The 14,700-nt window shown below is 36.2% G+C and overlaps 1 protein-coding gene across 1 annotated transcript in view; it reads right to left on the minus strand.

The window, feature by feature from the left end:
* The window catches only part of LOC143227360 (elongator complex protein 4-like), a 40,041-nt gene extending 25,870 nt beyond the window's left edge, over positions 1-14,171 (minus strand). The window contains 2 exon segments of the mRNA XM_076458844.1: positions 8,487-8,522; positions 13,939-14,171. Of these exon segments, the coding sequence (XP_076314959.1) occupies positions 8,487-8,522; positions 13,939-14,065 (163 nt within the window). The 5' untranslated portion in view covers positions 14,066-14,171.
* Positions 14,172-14,700: the final 529 nt, after the last annotated feature.

The raw sequence follows: 14,700 nt of genomic DNA on the forward strand, positions 1-14,700 counted from the left end.
GAGAGTGTGGGATATCTGATTGATTGATTGATTTAGTGTTTTATGGCACAAAGCAGCGAGGCTATCTGCGCCAGACATTCGGTAAAAATGTAAAAAAATAAATAAATGTAGTAATAGACATAAATGGAACTGAAGGTAAAACAAAAAAGTGTAAAACCAATGTTGACACCTAGTCTACAATGTTAAGATAAAAGGTAGAGTATAAGAAGTTGTAAGGTATTTACTCTAGCAAAATGGTAATGATCATAACCCGCCAGGAAGATTAACAGGTAAGTTCAAGAACCACCGTCAATCACCTGAAGTTGGCCTTTCCAGTCCTGGTTCTGGGTTATGTGTCATAGCAGCTATTATCAAAATGTAAAAGAAAGTAAAAGTTTTAAAAGACACTCCGCAAAATCGTAATAATGAGTAGCCAAATGTCCAGTAAAAGGATAAAGTCAAGTAAATGGAGTAAAATTTGTAGAAGTAATTGAAGATAAAAGCAAAACGGCAATTAAGACAGAAAATGGCGTAAAAAACTAATGTTGACATCCAGTCAACAAAGTTGTAAAGAACTACCTGTAGCAGAATGGTAATGATCATAACCCGCCAGGAAGACTAACAGGTAAGTATAAAAACCACCGTCAGTCACCTGAAGTTGGTCTTTCCAGTCCTGGTTCGGGTTATGAGTCAATATGGCCAGTACTAAAAGTTAATTAGTAAAAGTGTGAAATGATATGCAGTAAAGTATAATAACAACTGCCAGGATGACTAACGAGTAGTTCAAGCGGATAGTTCAAACAGGAGCGTTAGTCACCTGAAGTTGGCCTTTCCAGTCCTGGTGTCGAGTTATTTAATGTTCTGGCTATTGTCCAATGTCAAATTGAATGAGAGAGATTAAAACTGTAAAAAAGGAACCACAATTAAAAGGTGTAATGAATAAACATGCAACACTTAAATGAGATTAAAAAGGTTAATGGCCATTAAAAATTAAAAAACATTATCAAGGTGGACAGAGTCACCATCACCAATAACTCTGTCCAATGTTACAGATTGACCCTGGGAAAAATATGTTTAAAATATTGCCGTCGTTGAGAATTGTAACGATGGCAAGAAAGTAAAACGTGGCTGATAGTGATTTGAGTGTTACACAAATTACACATTGGTGCATCAGTTCCAGATAAAAGAAAATGATGAGTTAAAAACTGTGACCAATGCGTAGCCTAGTGAGAACAACTTCCTCCTTCCGAACTTTACGGAAGCTAGATGGCCAAAGTCAATTTTGGGTTTGATTTGAAAAGTTTGTTGTCACGTTGCTCACTCCAAGTGGACTGCCAGCTGGCACGGAGCCGACCCTTGAAGATAACACCATAGTCCATGCGGAATAGGCATAGGAGTGATGGTGCTGAAGCAGACATATTTAGCTGCCATGTCTGCAAGCTCGTTCCAGCGAATACCAACATGGCCTGGTATCCAGAAAACTGGATTGAAGTAGCTGCTAATGAGAAATGGGCCAGTCGGTTACTGAATATCAGCGAGAATAGGATGTGAGCTAACGTGTAGCGATTCCAAGGCAAGTATAGAACTAAGCGAATCAGTATAAATAGTGCAGTTGGAGTACTGCTCAGCTGCAATATGATCCAGGGCAAGAGATATGGCATACAGTTCAGCAGTGAACACAGAAGCTGTAGAAGGGATTCTGCGTGCAACTACTGATCCATAGCAAACCATAGCAGAGCCCACTGAATTACCTGATTTGGAACCATCTGTATAAATAGGAACTGAATGATTGTTTGAAAGATATTCATTGAATAAAAGACGGTACTTCCAATCTGGAGTATCTGCCTTTTTAGGTGACTGAAAGAAAGGTCACATTTGGGGCTGTAATAAAGCCATGGTGGGATGGGCGACCTGTGGAACATGCAATGTTATCCAAGGACAGACCCAATTCATCCAATTGCTTCCGGATCACGAAGGCCAAGCGGAGCAATGACAGATCGTCTGTTCTGAAAAGTACTGCCCACCGAGGAAGGAAAACACATTTCCAGGTGGGATGCTTTGGTAAGGAATGAAGTTTCAAGTATATTGTAAAGATAGTTGCAAACGGCGAAGGTGTAGAGAAGGTTCATGAGATTCAATGTATATACTTTGAACTGGAGAGGTACGGAAAGCCCCAGTGCAGAGTCGAAGTCCTTGGTGATGAGCGGGGTCCAGCATCTTTAAGGCTGAGGGTCTGGCAGAGCCATAGACCATTGATCCATAATCGAGTTTCGATCTAATAAGAACACGATATACCTTTAACATTGAACAGCGATCTGCCCCCAACTGGTAGAAGAGAGAACACGGAGGATGTTCAGTGCTCTTGTGCATTTGACCTGAAGCTGCTTTAAGTGTAGTATAAAGGTCAGTTTACGATCAAAGATAAGCCCCAAGAACTTGGTCTCGGGACAACTGGCAGCAAAACTCCACCGATATGAAGTTGGGATCAGGGTGAATACCCGTCGACGGCAAAAGTGCATGCACACAGTTTTGGAGAGAGAGAAATTAAAGCCGTTAAGCCATACTCCACTTCCGTACACAATTGAGGGCGGTTTGTAGTTGCCGCCAATATATCTCATGTTTGACGACTGACATGAGATGTGAAAGTCGTCGACATACAGCCCATTCGCAACAGTGAGAGGAGTTGTTCAGTGATGGCATTTATCTTTATACTGAAGAGTGTAACACTCAATACACATCCTTGAGGGACTCCAAGTTCCTGTACAAAAGAACGAGAAAGTGTCGAACCCACACGAACCTGGAATCTCCTGTCCATTAAAAAAATTTTAATAAACATGGGTAGATGGCCACGTAACCCATATGTATGGAGGTCTCATAAAGCGCCATACCTCCATGTTGTGTCGTAAGCCTTCTCTATGTCAAAGAATATTGATACAAGATGTTGGCGGTTGAGAAAGGCTTCTCTGATAGATGTTTCAAGACGAATTAGGTGGTCTGTGGTGGAGTGCTGTCGACGGAACCCACACTGGGTGGGCGAGAGGAGGTTGTTTGATTCAAGGAACCAAACAAGACGAGCATTAACCATCCTTTCTAATGTCTTACAGAGACAGCTCGTCAAAGCAATTGGACGGTAGTTTGAAGGAATCTTGGGATCTTTCCCTGGCTTAGAGAAAGGTAAAATAATAGCCTGGCGCCAAGCATCAGGAAAAACATTCTTCTGCCAGATCCGGTTGAAAACAATCAGAAGGACATTAAGAGAAGCAGGAGATAAATGGTGCAGCATGTCATAATGAATATCATCAGGTCCAACAGACGTACTGGCAGACCGATGAAGGGCCATTTTTAGTTCCACCAGGGTGTGGGATATCTACGGAAAGTATCCCAGGCATGTTTTTGAGCCTTTCATGCCATGTGGGAGACAGGATTCCACCATGGATGAGGATATCATGGAAAATATGTCAAGATTTCAGGAATACATTGAGCAGCTGCTTGTATAATACAGTCAGTTACTGCTGCCACACAGTTGTCTATTGATGTCCCAGGATCCCCTCGGACACATCGACCGTGGCCAATCTCTCTTAAGATTATAGGAAAATGATCACTGCCTCATGGATTATTGTCAACTCTCCATGAAAAATGGGAAAATAATGAAGGGGAGCAAACTGAGAGATCAATAGCAGTAAAGGACTGATTAGGTGCATGGAAATAAGTAGAAGAACCAGTATTGAAAAGAGAAAAGTTGTGGTCAGAGAGCATACACTTTAAGGCGAGACTCCTCTCATCAATATCAGCACTTCCCCCGAGGGGATAATGTCCATTAAAGCCTTGAAGACAAAAGGCGGAAGAGTTTTGAAACATCATCCTCTACATTTGTGTCCCCATAACAGGCAGTTGCCATCTATTCGACGAAGTTTCATAACCTTAATGACATCTTTAAACCTAAATTTTTTTTTCTTTTACTCAAAGCACATTTTTGTTTTTGTCAAGTATCTGTTGATGACTTATTTTAATATTTTTGACAGTTGTTTTGTTAAGCAAGGTGCATCTCTGTGCTTAAATAATTGAATTATGACTCAAGGGACATCACAATGTCCACAACTGTTTTGCACAAGTTCTAACACTCCTACTAAGCATAATCTCATAAAAATCACAGAAACCAAGAAAAGTTTGAAAAACATTGGGTGATACAATACAATTTTCCACCACTGTTTTAGTGTATACTGTAAAATGTATAATATCCAAGCATACACTAATTATAAATGTATATGTAAAAACGGCTCGTTTGGGCTGAGAAAACACTTTTACATAGCCCAAACGAGCCGTTTTTGCATATAAATTTCTCAACAAGTGGGTTTCTCGTCATCACTGATAATTATAAATTGTATAATAAGAATCAATACATTAGTGTACAGAGGTTGTGAAATATTTCTTGACTTTTATAAACCTACTTCACCCTCTCAGTACCATCACCCAAACTTTTTACCATTTTTTTGAATCAGGTATGTCAACAATATTTATTTTTTTTACTGGACACAAAAACAAACTGGACATTTTCATTTGTTATGCCAAAAATTATTACACATCTCTTATAGTTACTTCCCAAACTTATAGACACAAAACTAACTCTTTAAACAATCATTGATATTTACACACTTAGGATTACTACAAGTGTACATTAAAAACCTGCTGAGAGCCATTCCTATTTACATTTTAATTTTTTCAATCTGTCTGAGCACAAATACAATATTGCTAATGGACAAACCCTACATTTGAGATGTCTGTTCTCCAATAACACTGATTTCAGGTGTAACACAAACACTCATTATTTTAGATATCAGAACTATCCCAGTAACACTGCTGATAAGACTAAAATTAACACCATTTTTTACAAGCTGACTATCTCCACTCTGAGGACAAACCAAACAGTGACAGAGACCTTTAGTCCTTATGTACCATCCTTTATCAGAAAAAGTAGCAGAAATCTGCACTACCACTTTACCTTACCAACAAGAAACAACCCATCTCACATATTTACCACCCTACCCTTAGTTTCTTTCAAATGTGAGAGGAATTTCAAAGACTGTATAATATATTCCAACTCACAGACTGAATCATCTTAACTTGTACAAACTAATGGAACTTGCCCATGTGGAAAAAAAACAACTTTGCTTTGCATGCGATTATATCCCCAATTTATTGATTCTCTCCATTGTACTTTTAATTTTCAAGTTAAAGGGCAATTCATATGTACATCAGAGTGCATTATTTATTGTATTCTCTATGTCAGATTTAAACACTGGGTGACATTTGCAAACATTTCTGAATTGTACAAAATGGCACCCTCAACCCTCTAGTTCCTAAACACTTTAACTGCCAAGATCACAATGTAGTTGACAACATGAGTTTACCAGTCTTATTACATGTCATTCATAACAAGTACAATCACAAAAGCCTGACATATAATCTTATATTTAAGATAAATTATCTTGCACCATATGAAATGTTATTGTTTTGAATAATTACACCTTCGGTCTACACCTAGTTGTTAATTTGACACTGCCTGCACATCCCTAATTATCAGTTGTTTTGAATAATTACACCCTCGGTCTACACCTAGTTGTTAATTTGACACTGCCTGCACTTCCCAAATTATCAGTTGTTTTGAATAATTACACCTTCGGTCTACACCTAGTTGTTAATTTGACACTGCCTGCACTTCCCTAATTATCAGTTGTTTTGAATAATTACACCTTCGGTCTACACCTAGTTGTTAATTTGACACTGCCTGCACTTCCCTAATTATCAGTTGTTTTGAATAATTACACCTTCGATCTACACCTAGTTGTTAATTTGACACTGCCTGCACTTCCCTAATTATCAGTTGTTTTGAATAATTACACCTTCGGTCTACACCTAGTTGTTAATTTGACACTGCCTGCACTTCCCTAATTATCAGTTGTTTTGAATAATTACACCTTCGGTCTACGCCTAGTTGTTAATTTGACACTGCCTGCACTTCCCTAATTATCAGTTGTTTTGAATAATTACACCTTCGGTCTATGCCTAGTTGTTAATTTGACACTGCCTGCACTTCCCTAATTATCAGTTGTTTTGAATAATTACACCTTGGCTCACGCCTAGTTGTTAATTTGACACTGCCTGCACTTCCCTAATTATCAGTTGTTTTGAATAATTACACCTTCGGTCTACGCCTAGTTGTTAATTTGACACTGCCTGCACTTCCCAAATTATCAGTTGTTTTGAATAATTACACCTTGGTCTCCACGCCTAGTTGTTAATTTGACACTGCCTGCACTTCCCTAATTATCAGTTGTTTTGAATAATTACACCTTCGGTCTATGCCTAGTTGTTAATTTGACACTGCCTGCACTTCCCTAATTACCAGTTGTTTTGAATAATTACACCTTCGGTCTACGCCTAGTTGTTAATTTGACACTGCCTGCACTTCCCTAATTATCAGTTGTTTTGAATAATTACACCTTCGGTCTACGCCTAGTTGTTAATTTGACACTGCCTGCACTTCCCAAATTATCAGTTGTTTTGAATAATTACACCTTCGGTCTACACCTAGTTGTTAATTTGACACTGCCTGCACTTCCCTAATTATTAGTTGTTTTGAATAATTACACCTTCTGTCTATACCTAGTTGTTAATTTGACACAGCCTGCACTTCCCAAATTATTAGTAAAGTACTATTTCATAATTTTTTTTGAATTTATGTTTATAACATTTCTGTTCCATTTTAATTTCTAAAATCAATTTCTTATTTTAATGCTTGTTTTCCATTTTTAAAATTGTTTATAAAACTGCTTTAACATTGTTTCTATATTCCAATCTGTCTAAACCTTTTTCTTTGTATCATGGTTTAAAACACCTGATGAAGGGTTTTTGTCTGAAACATTGCAAATTAAAGTTTTTGTCATAAAAATAATTAGAAATACAACTCTAACACTTTTTTATTATTATTTCATTTCATAAAACTAGAAACTCCCAGTGATCACTCCAAGATAAAACTCTTAACAGCTTTATATTTACTTTATATTTGTATAATGTAATATCACTCATTACTTTGAACATTTCAATACAAGTTTGTATTGCTTGTAAAATCACAAAGTACTTCAAACAGTACTATACATTAAACAGTTTCTACATTAAAAGTAAAAAAAAAAAATTCTTGACACAATGAAAGCTAACCCATCTCAGCAGACTAGTTTTGATAACACAGTAATCACCATTAGTGTTCATGAGAGTAGTGTTAGCATGTGTTTACATGGTTAGCTCATTATTAAAAGAAGGTCAGGAAAGAAGAAGAGGTAATAAAAAGAAACTTAGACAACAGGACGTGTTTCGATTGGTCATCCACAAAAGATATGTTGTTATTATCTAAATAGTTTCTCTAAATTCTTTTGATGTTTTCATCATCATAATTACCACTGCAGTTCCAGAAGAAGTGTGTGGCTAAGAGTTAATAAAAGCTACAGGATATAGAAGATAATACTTTCTGGTGTGGGAACACAGAAATAAAACCTTCAAGGAGTCTTAATTTGCATACATTATAATGCTAAAGGAAGTGTATTTACTATGGAGTACAAATAAATATAAATTAATGTTTTTAGATGTTTTCCTCAAAGAGATGGTATTTGAACAATGCTTTATGTCAGCATGCCACCATGTTGTAGCTCCAATGAACCTTTATGTCAGAAACAACTCACTTTACACATACTTGGCATGCTGTTAAAATAATGTTCTGTTAACACAAACATATAACAATACATAAATGTACTTAAAAACAGTAGCAGTAGACAGAAGATATGACCCTTTCATTGGTGATAAAATTTTCCATTAAATAAATGACAAACACCTACAAGCAACATACTCTACATTAACTCCAAAGTAATCTCAAAATAACTAGTTTAGCATACTATATTTTCACAAAAACTGCCAAATCATTTGGTTATATATAAGTGTTCACTTCTCATAACTAAACTGCTAAATACAAACAAAAAATTAAAGACAAAGATGGAGCTAATACAAATCAGTTGTAGTAAAATGTATAAAAACAACAACAAAACAGGGACAAAGTTGAAAATATGATTGTCACAAAACCAGTATGATATAATATACGATAAAATAATTATAGTTTAATAAACTGGTAATTATGGTAATAATAATGTGAATATTTTAAGTAATTAATAAAAATAGGGAAAATATACGAAAAGGAATTTTCATAATTAACAACAATTGTCAGTTCATAAATAGAAATAATGGACCAAACTATGTGCCCTACTGGAGAAACATTCTCACATGTTTTGTTTGATAAAAAAGTACTACAAACTAAGTGAATAAATAAACAATTTGACATATCACTCTTGGGATCTACAATCATTTCAAGACATTACTGTTCAGCTAGATGTTTTCTCAAAAACGTTAAAGCAAAAATCTTTTGCCCAGTTGTTTTCAGAGAAAATGAAAATAGATAAACTTACCTATCAACATTACAGTTCCAACTGCAAGGCCCCCTCCTACAGTTAAAAATATAAATAAACTGCATTTATAATAACTTAGCTAAGATTTTATAATGTCTATTGATAAAGAATGACCTTAAATGAATATATTACTCTGAGATGAACATAAAAATGAACAATCTAGCTCTAAACAGACACAAAGATAAAGTATTACTCTAACGTTAACAAAATATTAACAATCTAGCCCTAAATAGATACAGAGAAAAAAGTATTACTCCGAGATGATAAAAAACTTCCCCAACTGGTCTTCAGTTGTGACAAACTACCCTGGTGACTCTGGGGTAATGAGAAAAAACAAAGTAAGTCCTGCGTTAATACATTATGAGATATTTGAAATATAAGTGTTCCAGGTCAAAATAAATTATAATAATTAGATGCTTTAAAAATCAGAATTAGCATTCTCACATGAAAACCCCCATCATAAGCATGAATGACAATATTAACCGAGTTAAACTTTTATATTAATAAACATTTTTAATACAAAGTAGAAGCTACTATTTTTGAATTACTATCTAGTGGTACATTACTTGATGAGAGACTGCACTAGCAGGGAATATTCTTTGAAATAATGTATAGTAAGAAAAAGAGTGCCAAGTATTTTGCATGGTGCAAAGCTATCTCACAGCTCAGTACAAGTATGTAGTATAGCTAGGGCCATTCTGTTACGAGCTTCTGACTTTAATAATCATCAGGTGCAGGAAGAAGCACTCAAAACACAGCTCTGAGGGACACAAATTTCCTGCAGAAAAAAACGGGAAAGTGTGAAACCCATATGAACTTGGAATCTTCTGTCCATTAAAGTATTTTTTAACAAAAATAAGCAAATGGCCATGCAACTGACCTTTCAAATCTTGTCCCATATGACTTTGAAACTGGTGGGAGAAGACATGCTGATTGTGAACTTAATCCAAGATTCCTTCTGGCTTTGACGTATTACCCACCGAGCATGTGCACAGACCTGCTGGAAAGCGATGCGGTTCGAGAGTGTGGGAAATCTTTGGAAAGTATCCCAGGCATGTTTTTGAGCCTTCAGGGCCATGCGACAGGCATGATTCCACAGATGAGAATATTGTGGAAAATGTAGAGGTTTTAGGAATATATTGAGCAGCTGCTTATATAATTCAGTCAGTTACTGCTGTCACACAGTCTTCTATTGATGGCTTACAAACAATGGCAGGATCAAGTTCTGCGAGAACAGTGAAAGAGGGAGAGTTTGCATGATCCAGCTTCAACTGGGGTATGTGGGTCAGGTGGCATCGATCACAGACACACTCTCTCAAAATTATAGGAAAATGATCACTGCTTCATGGTTTATTGTCAACCCTCCATGAAAAATGGGAAAATAATGAAGGGGAGCAAATTGAGAGATCAACAGTAGTAAAGGACTGACTAGGTGTGTGAAAATACCAGCACTGAAAAGAGAAATGACGTGATAAGAGAGCATACGCTCTACAGAGCGTTTCCTCCTATTAATATCAGCATTTCCCCAGAGGGGATGATGTCCATTAAAGTCCTCCAGGATTAAAGAGGGAAACAGCAACTATTCAATGAAAGCATCAAGATCTGATTGATCACATGTCTCTCCAGGTGACCAGTAGAGAGAACAAAAAGTGATGGTACGACCCAAGGAAACACGGATGGCTCTGGCCTCCATGGGTGTGTTGAGTGACAAAGATAGAGTGGATAGTCAGATGGCTGACAACCAACAGTGTCACCTCTCCATGCACTCTTCCATCACACAGCCTGTCATTTTTGTAGAAAGAAAACTGCCAAAAGATGACTGTATTGGCATGTTTCCTGTAAGGAGAGACATACAGGATGGTAGAAAGCAATAAGTGTTTTGATGTCATCCAAATCAGAACATAAACCTCAACAGTTCCATTGTATCAAGGTGGCCATTTTTACTTATGTGCAGGTGAATTAGGTGGAGTACCATTCAGTTTATGACCATGTCTTTTTTTTTTTACTGTCTTTATTCGAGGGAGATCTATTGACCTCCATGGATCCTGCCCTACATCATTTGGGCAGATCTTTGCTGTTGGAAAAGGATTCCAGTGGGCGAGGACGTGAATGAATGATCGTTTTGCATCTTGGGGTGGGAGAAGAAGATGTATCCAAAGAAATGCCTGTACTAAGAACCAAAGGAAGTGGATCTTGGGATTTGTTGGAATGTATGTAAGGAACAGAGATGAGTGTTGAAGTTGATTCATCAACTTTTAACCATGGAGGTCAAAAGACTTTTCATATAGTTTGAGAACAATTCTTTTGGAGTCACAGAAAGATTCATCTACACTCCCACTGTAGTAGTGGAATAAAGTACAGCAGCATACTTCTGAGATGAAGTGGTGGACAGAAACTTTGGAGTTTCATGATAAGTAATATTATGAATCATTTTCAAACACCGCCTCTTTTTCATCCAACCATTTAGGGCAAGTATGAAAGTAGGATGGGCAAGAGCAATTGCAGTTGATGCAAGGAGGGTCCATTTCACACTCATAGGCATCATGGTCTTGCACCATAACGAGCACACATCAAGGAATCACGACATGACGTCTTTGAGTGATACTGGAAAGATCGGAAAGGGTTTGGAATGTATGGCTGTACCCTACAATTAAGATAGCCTGCCTTGGTGATGGCAGATGGACGTGGTGATGTAAATGTCAGAAAGAGGATATTGGTCAGCATTGTAAATCCATCTTTGCGAGTGGAGATATGCCTCACTTCAGAAACTCCTTGAGTGTAGAAATCAGCAAGAATCACTTACTCAGGGATGTGCTTCAAATCCCTGTCAACAGTAACTGCTCATGATGAATTCAAAGTATCATGAGGTGTAACCTCAATAGGTATATCCCCAATCACCTTTGAATGTAAGAGGAGTTCACTGTGTTGAGATGTGGATGTCTCCACCAATATGTCACCAGAGCAAAGTTTCTTTACTGACTTTGGAGAGCCAGCAAGTTCCTCTAGTCCCTTCTAAGTGAAAAAGGGAGACATTTGCCCTAAAGGTTTGTCTGAAAGAGAATGTAGGATAAGAAAATGAGGTATGACAGGTGTTACAGATGTTAAAGATTGTTGATCATAATCTTCAAGATGTGGTCATTTACCTATGGACTGTTTTTTCACTATTTTATTTAAGTTTTTATTTGGAGGATCCATAATAAAAAAAAAGGAATATTTCGGTACCCACTGACCCCATCCACTATGGAGCCCCACGAGTGGATGCACTACAATGTCAAACAAGGACACTGCAGCAATGCCAGGGTTTTGTGAGCACTATACCCAAACACCAGCATCAGATACAATGTCCACAACATACATTAAGAACATCTATCATTGGTACTTAGTTGACCCCAGCCCTAAATGTCCAGCCAATTTATCCTAGGGGAGCCACCACCCCAAGGCAGCCCATTTACAGGAATTCAAGGCTAAAGTGGTGTGTTAGTGTTAGACACCCCCTCACCCCACCCACCAGGATCCTCTCCTCCTATTCACAGTTCACCACACACGGCAAACATGTGGGTGGATGTTTAGATCCCAGAGGAGGTAAACTCAAGAACAGAACCTTCCCTGGAAGGTCCCCTAACCATGTACAGGAACCCACACTGAGGGGAGTAACTAAATAAAGTCTGCTGATGACTTTAATCTTTTTGGTATTTCTAGCTGTATTAAAGACATTGAGATACTAGACTTTAAACAACTGATAAATTGGTAAGTTATAAATATTTGACAATGATTATCAATAAATGCTAGATAATGATTCTGGGTCATTACAATTTTGATCACACATTTAATATAGTTAGGGATCTACTCAGTGGTGTGACTAAAGAAAAATGTTTGATATATTGGTTGATAAGTCATTCAAGCCATCAAAACAGTGCCCTGTTGTACTTGTAGTAAAGCTAACCAAATGTCTCTAAATACATTTCTTTTCTTATTACAAATAACCTGTTTGGTCTCACTTGGAACACTATGTATGGTTTGGTCTCTAAGAAATAATTACCAATGACTTATTGGACTGAGTTTAACATAGGGATTCTGAGATGCTTCTCTAGATGGAAGACTTAGAGATAATTAGAATCCCATATCTTCTTTTGAGAAAAAGAGGAAGAAAAACAAAAAGATTGCAAAGTAATGTTAATGAAGCTCAAAAGCCTGCAATTTCTCTGTGTTGTGTAATTAACATTAGCATATGAGAGGACACAAATATGGGGGTTTAAAAATACAGATCAGAACTACCAATAAGACAGTTAAGTTTTTCTAACAGTGTGAATTCCTTATATAATTAAGTGATGCCCTCTGTAGTACAAACTAGTATTTAAAGTAGCTAATACAGGGAATCAGTAAATCCTTGATAAATGAAAGATGGGTTAAAATATGCAGTTTTCTTAAGGGTGGATGCAAGGATAGCCTGGAAAACTAAACTATCCAATGTTGTCAATATGTTATGTTAATAGAAACTTTTAGCCATGTACATTTACTGACTTTAAACACTTTGTTTACAGTGATCATTTTTATGATAGCAAATTATCTAATTTCTCTTGTTTGTATAACAAAACTAATAATGTAAATTTGATCATACATTTTTGTTTATTGTATATTACTATATCTATATTTATTTCCTGTTAAGAACCCCAGCAATAACCTACTTTCCTTGTTGTACCTAACATTTTTAAGTACACTTGGAAAACAGTATTTACTTCTACCTTTAAATTCACACATCAGTTAATATCCAATGTGATATTTCATAAGAATTAAAGCTAATAGTATGACAACAGATAAATATGCAACTTATTGCAGCATTATAATGTAACAGAATACTTCATAACTAATTCACTTGTAAATTTTAATACAGATATATTTAAGTGCTGTGGCAGTGGCAGGACAAAATGCAGTATCATTACAACAACAAGATATTTTGTGTATAATAAACATTTTAATATCCAATGCAATTGTTAAATATGGGAAAGAAAATAAACTTTACAATTCATTACTCTGCCGAGATATTAGTTTGACCTGTGTAAAATACTTCTTCTGCCACAGTTTTTTTCTTGTATTTTAGCCCAGGTGTTTCTTTCTCACAGAAACTTCGAAGAAACCAATGTTAGAGCATGATGCCAGTTCAACAGTGTTAGTCCACATTTGCTTCAACGTTAAAGCTTAAACTACTCTGTTACCTTAGTATTATTACTAGTGGTAATATAGGCAATAGTCAAATATTAGTATTAATACTTCCTAAATCAGACTAACGCAGTAAACAGTATTACGAGATAACTAATAACAGTTAACATAAGACGTTACAATATTCATTTCATTACTCAGAAGTACAATCAACAATTATATTACTTTTAGATTATTATAATTTTACACGATCAGAATTGAATGCAGAGAACTGAGTCAAAACGTTCATACTTACCTATAAAATGATCAAGTGAAGGAACACCAGTTGAGACCAGCAATTGAGAATTACGAAGTGAAGGCCTTGTACCTGGAATCTGTGGTATTCCACGCCTTGCTTTCTTCTGAAAGCTAGAAACCGCCATGTTACTCTATACCCATAACATAACAATATGGATAATATAAATTCACTCTTAACTTTAAATAGCGTTACATTTAGTAAACTAGTAAGTACGCCATCTTGCGGGATGATGCTTAGCTAATAATTACTTGTCGCAGTTTTCAATCTCGTTGAAATAAATAAAGAAATAGCGAACATTTTCTAAATAGGTTTTATTATATTTTTTCCGGGTAGTACTGCATAGGAAAAGTGCTCGGATTTGTGCTCTTTAATCATACGAAACTCAATGCATCAAAATGACTTAATGTACAGAGCCCAAAATTTTCATTTTACTGATATAAGCTGTAATGTTTTATATATTAAAAGTACTACTCCCTATTGAAAAAATTATAGCTTTTAAAAAATTCCAGTGTTTTAATACAACATTTAAAAAGAAAATCAATAAAAAATATAATCAAACCCTCTGTACAATCCTGTGAAAGTCGTGTGTTTGTTGCGAAGAGAGTAGTTTATTTAAAATAGTGTGCTGTCATAAAGGAGTAATTGTTGAACACATCATAGCGATTTTTCGAATTTTCTGAATCTTTAATACTTATAGTGTGAAATTTTATAGATATTTTCTTGTAATGCCATTCATTAGATAGCGCAACATTTCATGTC

This window comes from Tachypleus tridentatus, chromosome 1 (assembly GCF_004210375.1).
Source record: "Tachypleus tridentatus isolate NWPU-2018 chromosome 1, ASM421037v1, whole genome shotgun sequence".
NCBI classification, from domain to species: domain Eukaryota; kingdom Metazoa; phylum Arthropoda; class Merostomata; order Xiphosura; family Limulidae; genus Tachypleus; species Tachypleus tridentatus.